Raw genomic sequence first — 11309 nt, 5'->3', positions numbered from 1 at the left:
TGAATCCAAAGCACTCCCCACCCCGGTCATTTTGGCACTGGCCCCGCAGCATGCAGGGGGAGGTAATGCCCTTCGAAGTCCGAAGCTGACGGGTCAAGAGTGCACAGCTAAGTTTTTTAAATCTATAATATTTACAATATTGCACTTTACTGCACTTAATTGCATGTCACTAGCGTGGATGCTGCATCAGTATTATACCTTCAAACCATGTGCCCTGTGTCCCCAGTGCAAGTCCTTTGCATCTGAATTCTGGGAAACAGCCACAAATGTCCATTCGGGAATCGAAAACGGGAAAAGCTCTAAAGCTGCCTGTCCTACGGCACAAGGAGTCCTGAACCTGGTGCTCTGGGGCCAAACGTGTGCATGAAGACGGGGAGTCAGCAAGGTCACAACGTGAAACACTGAGGTCCCCACGACCACCAGTCTTCAATTGCGTTTCGTTATTGCTACCTTTCAGGCGGAGGGGAGGGGGGCGGGCGCGCACACAGAGCACGGGGCCCCTGCCTCAGATGCAAAAGTCCATATTGAAATCCACACGGGTCCTGCAGCTCCTCGGATGAAATTGAGTTCACGGCAGTGAATAAAATTGTTGGCATCCAAGCACTGGCAACTTCAGCGGAGACCAGCCCCAGATCTTTCTGTGTAACAGACTCTTCAGATCTTGGAAAGGCGTGTAGGAGGCCGCATGCACAGGGTGGGAACTCCGGCAGCAGAGAAGGACGCAGCGCCACGGGGCTCCACGTGGCCCCGGGGTCCCAGGACGCACAGACGGCGTGGTCGAGGGCTGACCTGGGTGGTCTGACGGTCACCTCCTCTCTCTTCCGCACAGTCTCTGCGAGGCTTTGGCGGGGTCTTGCGGTCCTGGGATGCCCCCTCCCGAGGCCTGCCAGGGGCCCCGGGGCTGCCCCAGGCGGGGAAGGCGCTGCGCCCTCGCTCCGGGGTGTCCGCGCGGCTGTCGGGGGGCGCGGAGGGGTCGAGTGCAGGACGCAGCGCGGACGGGGTGGCGGGGCCAGGGCGGGCGTGGGTCCGGGGCAGGCGCGGGGCCTGGCGGCGGGTCAGAGCCCCAAGGCCTCGGCGTGCTTGCGCGCCTTCAGCCGCAGGTCGGCGATACTGGAGTTTTTGCTGTTGCTCTTGGCGGCGGCGGCCACGACGGCGGCGGCCGAGGCCGAGTCGGCCAGGGATGCGATGGGCAGCCCGAAGGGCGGCGGCGGGAACATCAGGTAGGGCGCGTGCGCCGCCAGGTGGGGGTGCAGGTGCGGGTGGGCGTGCGCCACACCTTCCAGCTGCAGCTGTGCCTGGACCTGCGAAGGCAGAACCCGCACGGTGAGGACGCGACTTCTAGGGGGCTTTCCCCCCTCGAGGACCCCCCCCCGAGGGCGTCTCCTCTCCCGGGGAGCCATCGCCCCTTCCCCCGCCCCAGGGACCACCACCCACTGTCCTCGGGACACCCGGTGCCACGACCGGGTCACTGGCCGCTTTGGACAGGACCAGAGCCGGGGAGTCGGCACAGATCCCCGATGCTGTAGCATCCGAGCGTCTACAGCTGGTACCTCCTCCTCTCCAGACCCCCGGCTGATTCTTTGACGCATCCCCGACTCAGGGTCCGGCCTTCGGCTCTGGCTTCCCCCCCGCCGCCTTCCCAGGGACCCGGAGTCCCCGAATCTTCCAGAAGCACAGCCAACTCTGCAGGCTCCAACCGCCTAATTTCACCAGGACCCAATGGCTGACCCCACGTCGTCGGGGCAGCTGTTCCTGTGATGCTGAGGGGCCACCCCGCCCTGGGGAAGGGGTGCTGAGGGGTGGAAGATGGGTCCAGCCGCGGAGGTGCGGGTCCAAGGGAACAGGGCTCGGACCTCTGCCCTGCGCACGGCAGCCCTGGACGCCCTCCCAGCCTTGGGCGCCGTGACTTTGAGGGCGCGTGGCCAACACCCCACCCTCACCCCATCTCCATGTTGTCATCCGTAGCCGACCCTCCGGGCCGGGCCAGGCCCACTGGACCTCGTGCCCCTCAGCAAACCCGGGTCCAGCTACAAACCCAGGCCTCTGCCCCTAGGAGCAAAAGTGCTGAAAGAGGAGGCCACGCCTTCGCTCTGGCCAGGGCACAGCCAACCCACCAGCGCGGGCACGCCTACCCCCCATGCTGGGGTCCACAGCCCAGCCCTGCAGGCGAGTGGGCGTTGCGCTCTAGCCCCGCGGCTCCCTCCTCCCACCCGACGCTGGTCCAGAGCAGGGGCGAGGACTTTGGGGCACCCAGTCTCCACGAGGCGGTCTTCCGACCCCCTGGCCGCCCCCTCCTCCGTGCAGCGCACCCAGCGCCCTGGACCCTCCCTGCTCTGCTAGGAGCTGGGCGGGACGCCCCCCACTGTGAGGTGCGCGGGGGAGGGGAGGGGGCATGGAGGCCCAGGTCCAGGAGGGGCACTGACACCCCCAGCGAGGCCCTGGGCAAGCTAAAGCCGGGGGTTGGGTGTTGACACGGGTCCTCAGGCCCTAGCGGTAGTAAACCCCTCCCTCCCGCCAGGCGGTGAGCGAGTGGGTTGTTCCGGGTGGGTGGGGATATTTTCCCTCCGAGTTTTGTGAAACTGTGCTGGGGTTTCTGTCCTAGCCCTCCCAAAGGTAACTGTTGGAGATTTTCAGCGTGGTGTTAATACGTGCCAATGGGTTTATAAATGTCCCCCTTGTGAAAGCGGCCTCTTTGCTTCAGCGGGGGTGGGAGGCGCCGGGGCGGCGCCGGGACTGTTCTGTTCGAAAGGAAGGAAGAAAAACAACAACAACAACAAAAAAAACGAGCTACCTGTTGGAAAGGCATCCTCAGGGCGCCCATGTTCACGTAGGGTGCCACCCTGCAGGCGTCCAGGTGACTGGCGGTACCCAGAATAACGCCTGCGAGGAAACACAGGAGGCGTGAACCCCGCCCGCTACTCCCAGCGCCTGGCGCGTCTCCCCACCGCCCCTGCCTCCACGCCCGGCCCCTCGCACCCACCTTTATGCATCTGGTTCTCTTGCTTGCGGCACTTGGCTCTCCGGTTCTGGAACCAAACCTGGGAATGAGCGGACAGACGTGCACCCCCGTGAGCCGGCCAGGCCTTGGCGAGCGTCAGCGAGGCTTTCTTTCCCGACACGCCGGACGGCGCGCAAGGCGCTTGGGGTTCCTGTCCCCAGAAGGCTGCCTGCCGCCCCTCCGACCTTCGTCCCCGCCCCCTCCCACCCCAGCACCGCGTAACTGGCTACCTGGAGCTGGGAACAGTCCTCACCTAAGTGAGACCAGAGTTTCAGCATCCAAACATTGAAAGTGAGGAAGTGGGTCCTCGGATGGCGTGGAGAACTTTCCATCGTTCTGTGTGGACATTCCCCCCTCCACCCTGCCACGCACCGGTCCAACCTGACCTTCCACCCCGACGTTCCACCTTAGCCCCCACCCACCCACCAGGAATGTGGGGGGGCGCACAGGTGGATACACATCTCCAAATCCAGCCCCCTCCCCAATCACGCTCAGACACCCTGAGTCCAGAAACTTGCACGATCTCCATGCCCTCCTTGGAAGCCTGGGGGATCCCAGTTAATATTACAGAGTCATGAACGTCCTTGATCTCTAAAAACCGGATGCACCGCCCAAAAGTGCAGGCTCTGCACTGCAGGCACTCGGCATCTCTAAGGACATCTGATTCTTGCGGCGCCCTATCCAGAGGTGAGGCAGCGAGCGAAAGGTGTTGGCACCCGCCCAGCCTGGCTAGCTTCAAGGCCTGGCATCCCCGAAATGCGCCCTCCCGCGCTCCCCATTCTCATCCTCCCCCCTCCTCCAAACAGCCCTGGTCCTGGCCCTTGGTCTGTCACTCATGGAATCTGGAGTCCCCTCCCTCTGTGTTCTTAGGCACTTAATTTTTCCTACCTGGCTTTCTCCAAAACTTTCCCTTCACACTCACTCACCCTATTGCCACAATGGCGGTCACTGACGGTGCAGGATAATTAGCACAAAGAAAGCCTTCCCCTCGGCCACACTACACTACGCCTGGTAGCTCAGGGACCCTGCGTTGTTCCAACCCCAGGGCCTGGGGCCACTCCCTGCTCCCACGCTGCCCGGAAACCTCAGCTCCCGCGGAGGTTGCAAGCACCCGGGAGTCGAGGAAAAGCTGAACTTTTCCATCTCAGCCTCTTCAGGGCAGTTTTCTATCCAAGGCTGAGCCATGGGCCCGCCTGTTGGAATTGGCTTTCCACGACGTTGGAAACCTCACCCAGCCAGGCTCTAGGGAAGCTGGCAAACTTTGGTGTTGTTCCCCGGAAAGTATTTCCAAAACAGAAATGCTGAGATTCACACGTCTTTACTCCATTTCCAAAGCCTGCACTCACTTTCCTGCTCCCACGTCCCGCCGCAACTCTCCCCCCCACCCCATCCGGCTGGGACGAGACTCCTTTCCCTTTCGGACCCTTCCCTTCCTCGGTGCCTCTTTCTCCTTGGGGTCCCATACCCGTCCTCAGGAGAGCGGAGCCAGACGCGCAAACTCCGCTCCCCCTGGAAGGGCATTTTGCAAAAACAGAATCCTATTTAAATCTAGAAAGCAAGCTCACTTTCCCATCAGCGGGGGAAAGAAAAAAAAAAGATTATGGAGAATAAAAGTGATGAATTAGCTGCGCGTTTGGCGATAATAAATCAGTCTTGGGGTGATTCACGATCAATTCCAATTAGTCCTGAATATGCTAAGTAAAGCGCAGTACAGTGGTTTAGACAGTTATTTCTTCATTAAGAACCGGTCACTGATTTCTCTCACAAATGCTGTAATCTGATTTCCTTTTGATTTCCATTACAGACAGTGAATAATGACATTTAATTTAGCTCTGCGCCATAAACCCAAAGATATTTGTTGTAATTAAATTACCACCACTCCTCACTGTGGTCTCATAACTTTCGATTATAACCCTGACAGCTGGGTGATGTGAGTTTCCAGTACAACACTAAAAATAAAAGGTTAATAAGCACCAACTTCCAAAGGACCCTCAATTTATTTACAGCAAATTTCCACTCTAAATTGAAACTCTATCCTCTAACAACACAGGACAGGCTGTACCGAAAAGGATTACCAAACAGGTCACAGACAGGATTAAAATATAGTGCATTTTCGTCTCTTCCTTTTGGTGTCTCCCCAGCAACCCCCACTTCTGCACAGCGGGGTACGTGTTTTAACTAATTGGTTTTTATGAGCACTTTCTGCCTTCTCTTTATTATACGATTCTTTTCCCTGTGGCCAAAAGGAAATTATTTCTTTTTTCTCTTCCCATGTTTATTTTTATTATTATTTACAATCGTTAAATTTTAATTCACCTTTGGATCAATAGGCTTTCGTTTTCTACTACCACCCTCCCCCCCCTTTATTTTAGGGCTTTTCTCAAGATCTGCAGCCACCCAAGAACCAATTTTCTCCCAACTCGTTCTCTCCTGCTAAGGCGCTATTCAGTAATAGACTACTGAAAGAAATAGTGTGGAATTAAATTACAAGTAATTTATTTTTATAGAAACAGTACATCAAGGCCTGGGAGATATTACAGATCTCAGGCAGAAAGGCTGTGAAATGACATAAAAGTTGATGTCCCCTTCAGCAAAAGTTTAATCTTTTCATTAATTTATATGGTGCAGCCCCATCGATCTTTCCAGAGAAAGGTGGCCAGTCTCCCCCGCCCTCCCGCCCCCACTTGCTGAGGCCACAGATGCCCGGAAAGATTCGTTTGGGGAGAGGGTCCCCAGAGCTACTCTGCCCGTGGTCCCAGCAATGCAGAATGGTCCTGGGAACCCCTGCAGCTGCACGGAAATCTGGACAGACTCGGGGACTGTTGCATTTCACCTTAAGCAGCCCCTTTCACCGCACCGACGGGGAAAGATGGAAGGCATGAGGGTGCAAACACCCATTTTTTTTTTTTTTTTTTACAAATTAAAGATTTTTGTGAAACACTCTCTATAAACGCTTTCTGTGTTTTCGTTTCTTCAATACAATCCGGGTGAAGTTGTGTTTGTAATGCTGACCCTATACCAATAAGAAACCCGTTCTTTCAAAGCCCTGGCTTTACATGGTTCCCTCCCCTCGTTGGCAGTATTAATTCCATTTATTTAAATAACCAGTCCCCAGAGCCCAGGGACCCTGATCCCTTTTCCTTCTCTCCCCGGCGCTGCTGTCCTGCCCAGAACCGTCAAAGCCGACGGAAAGCCCAGCAGAACATCCAGGTCCGACCTTCCGGTGGCGGGGACGGGGGGCGCGGGGGGGGCGAGTCTGCGGTACCCGGACGAGGCGATTTGGAAGACAATCTTTGCTCTCCACCCCCCGATAAATAAATGAATGCATTTCACGCAAACGTTTACAAAGCCCGAGAAAAACGAACCGGGAGCGTCTCCCCCCGCCACCCCCCCCCGCGCGCACGTGCGGCGAACACACAGGGCCCCCTTAGACGGCAGCTCGCCAGATGAGGCATCACGACTTCATGCGTCCGGTCCCCGCCCCCGCGCCCCCCCTGCCCCGCGCCCGGGCTAATCCGACACCGCGCGGGCAGGACCCGCAATCCTCAAGACGTCCACCCGCCTCTTCTTCCCATCTCTCTGTTCCCTGCAGTGGATCGAGCGGGCTGCAGAGGAGCGGGTAAGACTTTGGCGGCGACGGCGGAGCGCGGGGGGGGGGGGGGGGCGGGCGGGGGGAGGAGAGGCGAACCAGTGGGAAGAGAACAACATTCCTGATGAGCTGGAGGTGCAGGGCGAACCAGCCAGGCAGGGCGCAGGAGACCTGACCCGCGAGGCCCCGGGGCGCCTCCCAAAGCCCGGCTCCAGCCCCCCCCACACGGGGTCCCCGCGCTCCTGGAACGGCCCGGCGCCCCGGCCGAGGTGGCGCGTTCCGGCCGCCCGAAGAGCGGGCGTCGGGGCCGGGCCCTCGCTCTCACCTGCACGCGCGCCTCGGAGAGCCCCAGGCGCTGGCTGAGCTCCTCCCGCATGAAGGCGTCGGGGTAGTGAGTCTCGTCGAAGAGTCGCTCCAGCTCGTTGAGCTGCTCCAGCGTGAAGTTGGTGCGGCTGCGCCGCTGCTTCAGCTTCGTCTGCCCGTCCTCGTCCTCCGACTTCACGTCCTCGCGCTTCTCCTTGCAATCGTAAATACCTACGGGCGGGCCGAGGGCACAGCGCTGAGCCCACCCCCCGGCCCCGCGTCCCCGGCCCGGGCCGCCACGAGCCCCTCCGCCGGCTCCCGCCCAGCCAACCGCCCCCCCCCCCCCGCCACGGCCCGGCCTGCGGATCCTGCGCGCCAGGGAGAGGCCCCGCGCGGGGACGCTTGGGTGCGACGTGCTGAAAGCCTGTGTGTGCTCGCGGTGCAGGGACCTCGGTGGCAAACGCGCCCTGACGCAAAGCGGCGTCAAGTCGATAAAGCAAACTCCAGGGCAGGACGCGCTGTTTTGTAATAACTCGAGCCCCGGCGCCGCGGTGTTTCTTGGCCTAATCTCTGAATAGTTTCCTCAATTATCCTCTTCGCCTCTGTTGACATATTGACATAGCCTAACCTTCTCTCCCTTCCTTTTCTTTTTTTTCTGAATGGGAGTGGAGTGTTAAATATTAAGTCAAAGAAGCTTAGGCAGAATCGCCCAAGTGTCGGGTCCCTGGCGGGGCGCCCGCAAAGAGCGCAGGGAGAGCCCAGGCCAGGCTGGGGTCCAGGCCCCCCGAGAGCCGCCGCTCCCGCCTGCAGCGCAGCAGGACAGGGGCCGTGCCAGCCGCCAGCCGGGCCAGAGCCTCCCTCAGGACGCCGTGGAGGCGGGCGCTCGCCCGAGCTCACCTCCTTCTGACCAAGAAGCGCAGCCGTATCTTAAGGCGGGCACCCTGAGGTGCTTGGGTTGCACACGAGAGCGTGGTCCCTTGACTTCCGGTTTTGTCCCTCGGTCTCTTGGACACACATTCTCACTCCCCATCAGGACGCCAAGAGTGACACTTTCTTAGGTCCAAACATTATGAGAGCAGCTATATTTGCTGGGGGAGCGGGCAGGGTATCAGGCAGACAGCTCAGGATTTAGGAGATTCTAACCCAGACACCTCTCCTTCCCACCGCTAGGAAATGCAGCCCCTCACCAAGCTCAGGGATTTAAAATAAAAGTTGGCCCCCGGTTGCACAGTTGGTGGAAGCTGCATTTCAGCTCCCCTTGCGTTTTCTTGTGCTTTTTCTCCGATCATAGGACCTGCTGGCTGCAGGCAAAGAGGACCCCCATGCCCTCATTAGATGTCCCCTCTGTGTCAAGAAGAGGGCGGCTTTCAGGATGCTCTATCCAAGGAGTCTGGGGTTACACCCGTTCTGAGAAGCCTCTTAGCAGTAAGCCCAGAAACTTGCAAAGGGTGAACACCCAGATCCTCTGCGGGGCCAGGGAAAAATCCGGGCACCCAGTTCCCACACACGCCCCCCCACCCCCACCAGGGTCCCTGAGCTGGACACCAGAACCCAAGTCCTGAGTCTGTCCGAAAGCCTCTCCTCACGGCTTCTGAGCCCTGGACACTCAATCCCACCTCGGGGCTTAAAGCCTCCCTCACCTCCTGAAAGGGATGCATTTCCAAGAACACCTTATTTCTCCCCAATGGGAAATCCTTTCCCGGAGGCGGCCCCAACGCCGCTTCCTCCTTCAGGTCTCTTAACGTCGGAACCCCAGGGATTGACCCCAGATGACGCGCTGGCCTTCAAAGTCCTCCAGAACCCGCGGCAGGCTGTGCAGAACCCACAGGCTGCCGTGCCTGGCTCAGCGGGGTCCGCTGCTCAGGCGCCCAAGACCTCTGGGTTTCTCCCAAGCCCAAGCAGCTCCCTCCTCTCCATTTTGCTCCCGTTCTGCAAATTCGGCCTGGGGCTCAGCCCTGCCAGGGGTCTGCACACCCAGGCAGAAGGGAGAAGGTGCAGCTGGGGTTTTCCTAACCCCTTCCTGCTGCCTGTACTGCTAGCCCTGTCTTATTTTCCTCTCTCCTTCGAAAAAGGCCTCGATTGTACTCTGCTCTCCTTACACGGGCCTTTTTGCAGGGTCCCCCTGCCTTGGCTGTCCAGGGTGAGAGGAAACAGACAGAAGAGGGGACTCAGCCTCTAAGGCGGATGGGGGAAGCCGTCAGGAGCCCGGGAGGTCAGCCGCCCGCCGGGTGCTGTAAATTAAATGTCAGCTCTGACAAGTGCACAGCCGACAGACAGCCGTGTCTCCATCAGAGCAAACTCTCTTTGTAGGAACCATAAAGCCGGGTGCGTGACGCCTCGCCAAGGGGTGAGCCCCGAGATACGGCAGGCCAGGCTCAGGCTGCCTGGGCTCTCAGAAGCCAGGGGCTTACTCCTAAGCCTCTGCCAGCTTTCTGCTTCCACAAGGTCAAGGTCTCCGAAAGCTGTCTGGGTCATCCACTGGGCTCCAAGGCCAGCACACCTGGACTCTGCCACCAAAGTGCAAGGGCCACAAGAGCAGGAGACATGGGGTCCCCACTCTCCGGCCGTGACCTCTCTCAACACGGACAGAGAATGAAACAGGACCCAGGAGCCACATGGCAAGCTTCTGTGTTTCCTCTCTTTGTAGTGAGAAATAGACCTTCATATACTTTCAAATGCTGCCCCCTGAGAAATAGAGCCAATTTTATTCCTCTGATTTACAGCTGCTGGTTGCCCTGTTTGTACGGAGATTCCCCCGGGTTGGGACCACCGCTGTCCAGCTGGGAGAACCCTTGTAAACATGTTTTTTCCCACCCCCCGCGTTCAACTACAGCGCAAAACGCCGCGGAGATTTCGGGGGAAAGCAGCGGGAAGGAGGCCCAGGACGCAGCCGGCCTGCAGCAGGGCCAGCTGCGCCCTGACAGTCTGGGGTAGGGCGGCCGCGTGCGCGGGGCCACGAGCCTCCCCGGGCCCTTCTGCCCCTTGTAGACCCTGACCACCGGCGGGCACGCGGCTGGTTTTAATCTACAGGCCCGCGTCAGCCGAGATCCAGCCCCAAGGTTCAAGGGGAAAGTTTTCCCTGAGAGGAAACCACGCGGAGGGGCGCAAGAGGGCGAAGAGGCGACGGAGCGCGTGGCCTCCCCGACTGCCGGCCAGCGCAGCCCTCAACGCGGCCCATTTCGAGCTCGGGAAGGCGCTTGGAGAGAGGCGTGTGGATCTCTCTGCGGGCGTGGAGGCGGACGTGAGACAGACCGGCAGGCAGACAGGCAAGCGGCCGGTAGCCCTCCAGCCGACCTGGGTTTACAAGCCCATGCACCCGATTCCCCCCCCAACGCGGGAAAGTTCCCGCTGTGGAGCCCAGTGCCAACGCCCAGGGAAGCGATCCTCCGGCAGCGCGCGGCCCCGGCCGCTGCCCATCCTCGGCGCCTCTGCCTCTCTCCTTCCCTGCTTCCTCGCTTCTCCAGCCGAATCCTCCCCTCCCCCGTTTGGTTTCTTTCTTACGAAAAAGACTGGCGATGGATTGCCGGGGCCTTTGCGTCCGAGCCGTGGCTGTACATTCAGCGTTTGGGGTCGAGCGGAGAGCGAACCGCGGCCCCCGGGGCCTCTGCGCGCGCGGAGCGAGGGGCAGGCGGCCAGGCTGGGCGGCGAGGAGACGCCGTCCCCGGGAGGGGCCCGGAGCCGGCGTCCGGAGAGCTTACCTTCGGCAGCCCTCCCCGAACCGAACTCTTTCAGTTTGTCCTTGTCGTTGTCCACGTGGTCCTTAAAGAGATGCACCGGACAGTGGCCGCTGCCCTCCGTTATGTCCTGGAGGCTGGATTCCGAGACCCCCAGCTCCCGGGAGCGCGCTAGTCCGCTCTCCAAAACTTCCCTGTAAGTGATCGAATCCTTCTTGCCTCCGCCGCCGCCGCCGCCGCTGCTCTCTTTGCTCTTCTGGTCAAAAGATTTGGATACAAAAGCCGTGAGCTCCTCCATGGTGGCCGGGGGCTGCGGGGGTCCGCGGGGTTCGGCGGGGCTGGCTGGGAGCCGGGCTGTGGTCCGCACGCCTCCCGCGCGGACACGACTGTCCGTGTGAGGGTGGACCTCTCCTGCTGTTATTTATGCCTTTCAATTTGCGATCTCACTATTTATACACGGCTACGTCCGCCCAACCCCCAACGCTCCCTGTCTGCAGCAATTACAGCTCCCGGCTCGGCGGCGGGCGCACGCAGAGACGCTGTCTCTCCCCCACCTCCAGTCCGGCAATTGGCTTTCTTTTCATTTCATCACTGTTTGGCGTCTGTGCACCTTGGTGTGGAGAGGTAAAGATCAAGTTTTTGAAGGCAGAGAGAGAGAGAGCGAGAGCGAGAGAGAGAGCGCGCGCGCGCGAACGGGCGCAGGCGCCAGTTCCCCGAACAGGTATCCGCATTCTCTCTGTGGCTG

General features: G+C 59.9%; 1 protein-coding gene across 1 annotated transcript; it reads right to left on the bottom strand.

Moving 5' to 3' along the window:
* Positions 1-248: 248 nt before the first annotated feature.
* On the bottom strand, positions 249-11102 carry LOC137217796 (short stature homeobox protein). Its single transcript, XM_067724742.1, has 5 exons — positions 10589-11102; positions 6913-7121; positions 2981-3038; positions 2792-2880; positions 249-1301 (listed from the first exon to the last, which is right to left on the bottom strand). Exons 1-5 carry the CDS (start codon positions 10860-10862, stop codon positions 1056-1058), a joined length of 876 nt encoding a protein of 291 aa, XP_067580843.1. The 5' UTR covers positions 10863-11102; the 3' UTR covers positions 249-1055.
* Between the last annotated feature and the right edge of the window lie 207 nt (positions 11103-11309).

This window comes from Pseudorca crassidens, chromosome Y, assembly GCF_039906515.1.
Source record: "Pseudorca crassidens isolate mPseCra1 chromosome Y, mPseCra1.hap1, whole genome shotgun sequence".
In the NCBI taxonomy this organism is placed as follows: domain Eukaryota; kingdom Metazoa; phylum Chordata; class Mammalia; order Artiodactyla; family Delphinidae; genus Pseudorca; species Pseudorca crassidens.
Note: the sequence above shows the minus strand (reverse complement) of the source record. Positions and strands in the feature narration are given on the sequence as shown.

Bases quoted from the DNA above. Each gene is read 5' to 3' on its own strand.
- LOC137217796 (XM_067724742.1), bottom strand. From the start codon at position 10,862: ATGGAGGAGCTCACGGCTTTTGTATCCAAATCTTTTGACCAGAAGAGC. The intron at 3,039-6,912 runs GTGAGAGCGAGG...GCTCATTCCCAG, and splicing joins TCTCCGAGGCGCGCGTGCAG to GTTTGGTTCCAGAACCGGAG. The intron at 2,881-2,980 runs GTGGGTGCGAGG...GTTTCCTCGCAG, and splicing joins AGAGAACCAGATGCATAAAG to GCGTTATTCTGGGTACCGCC.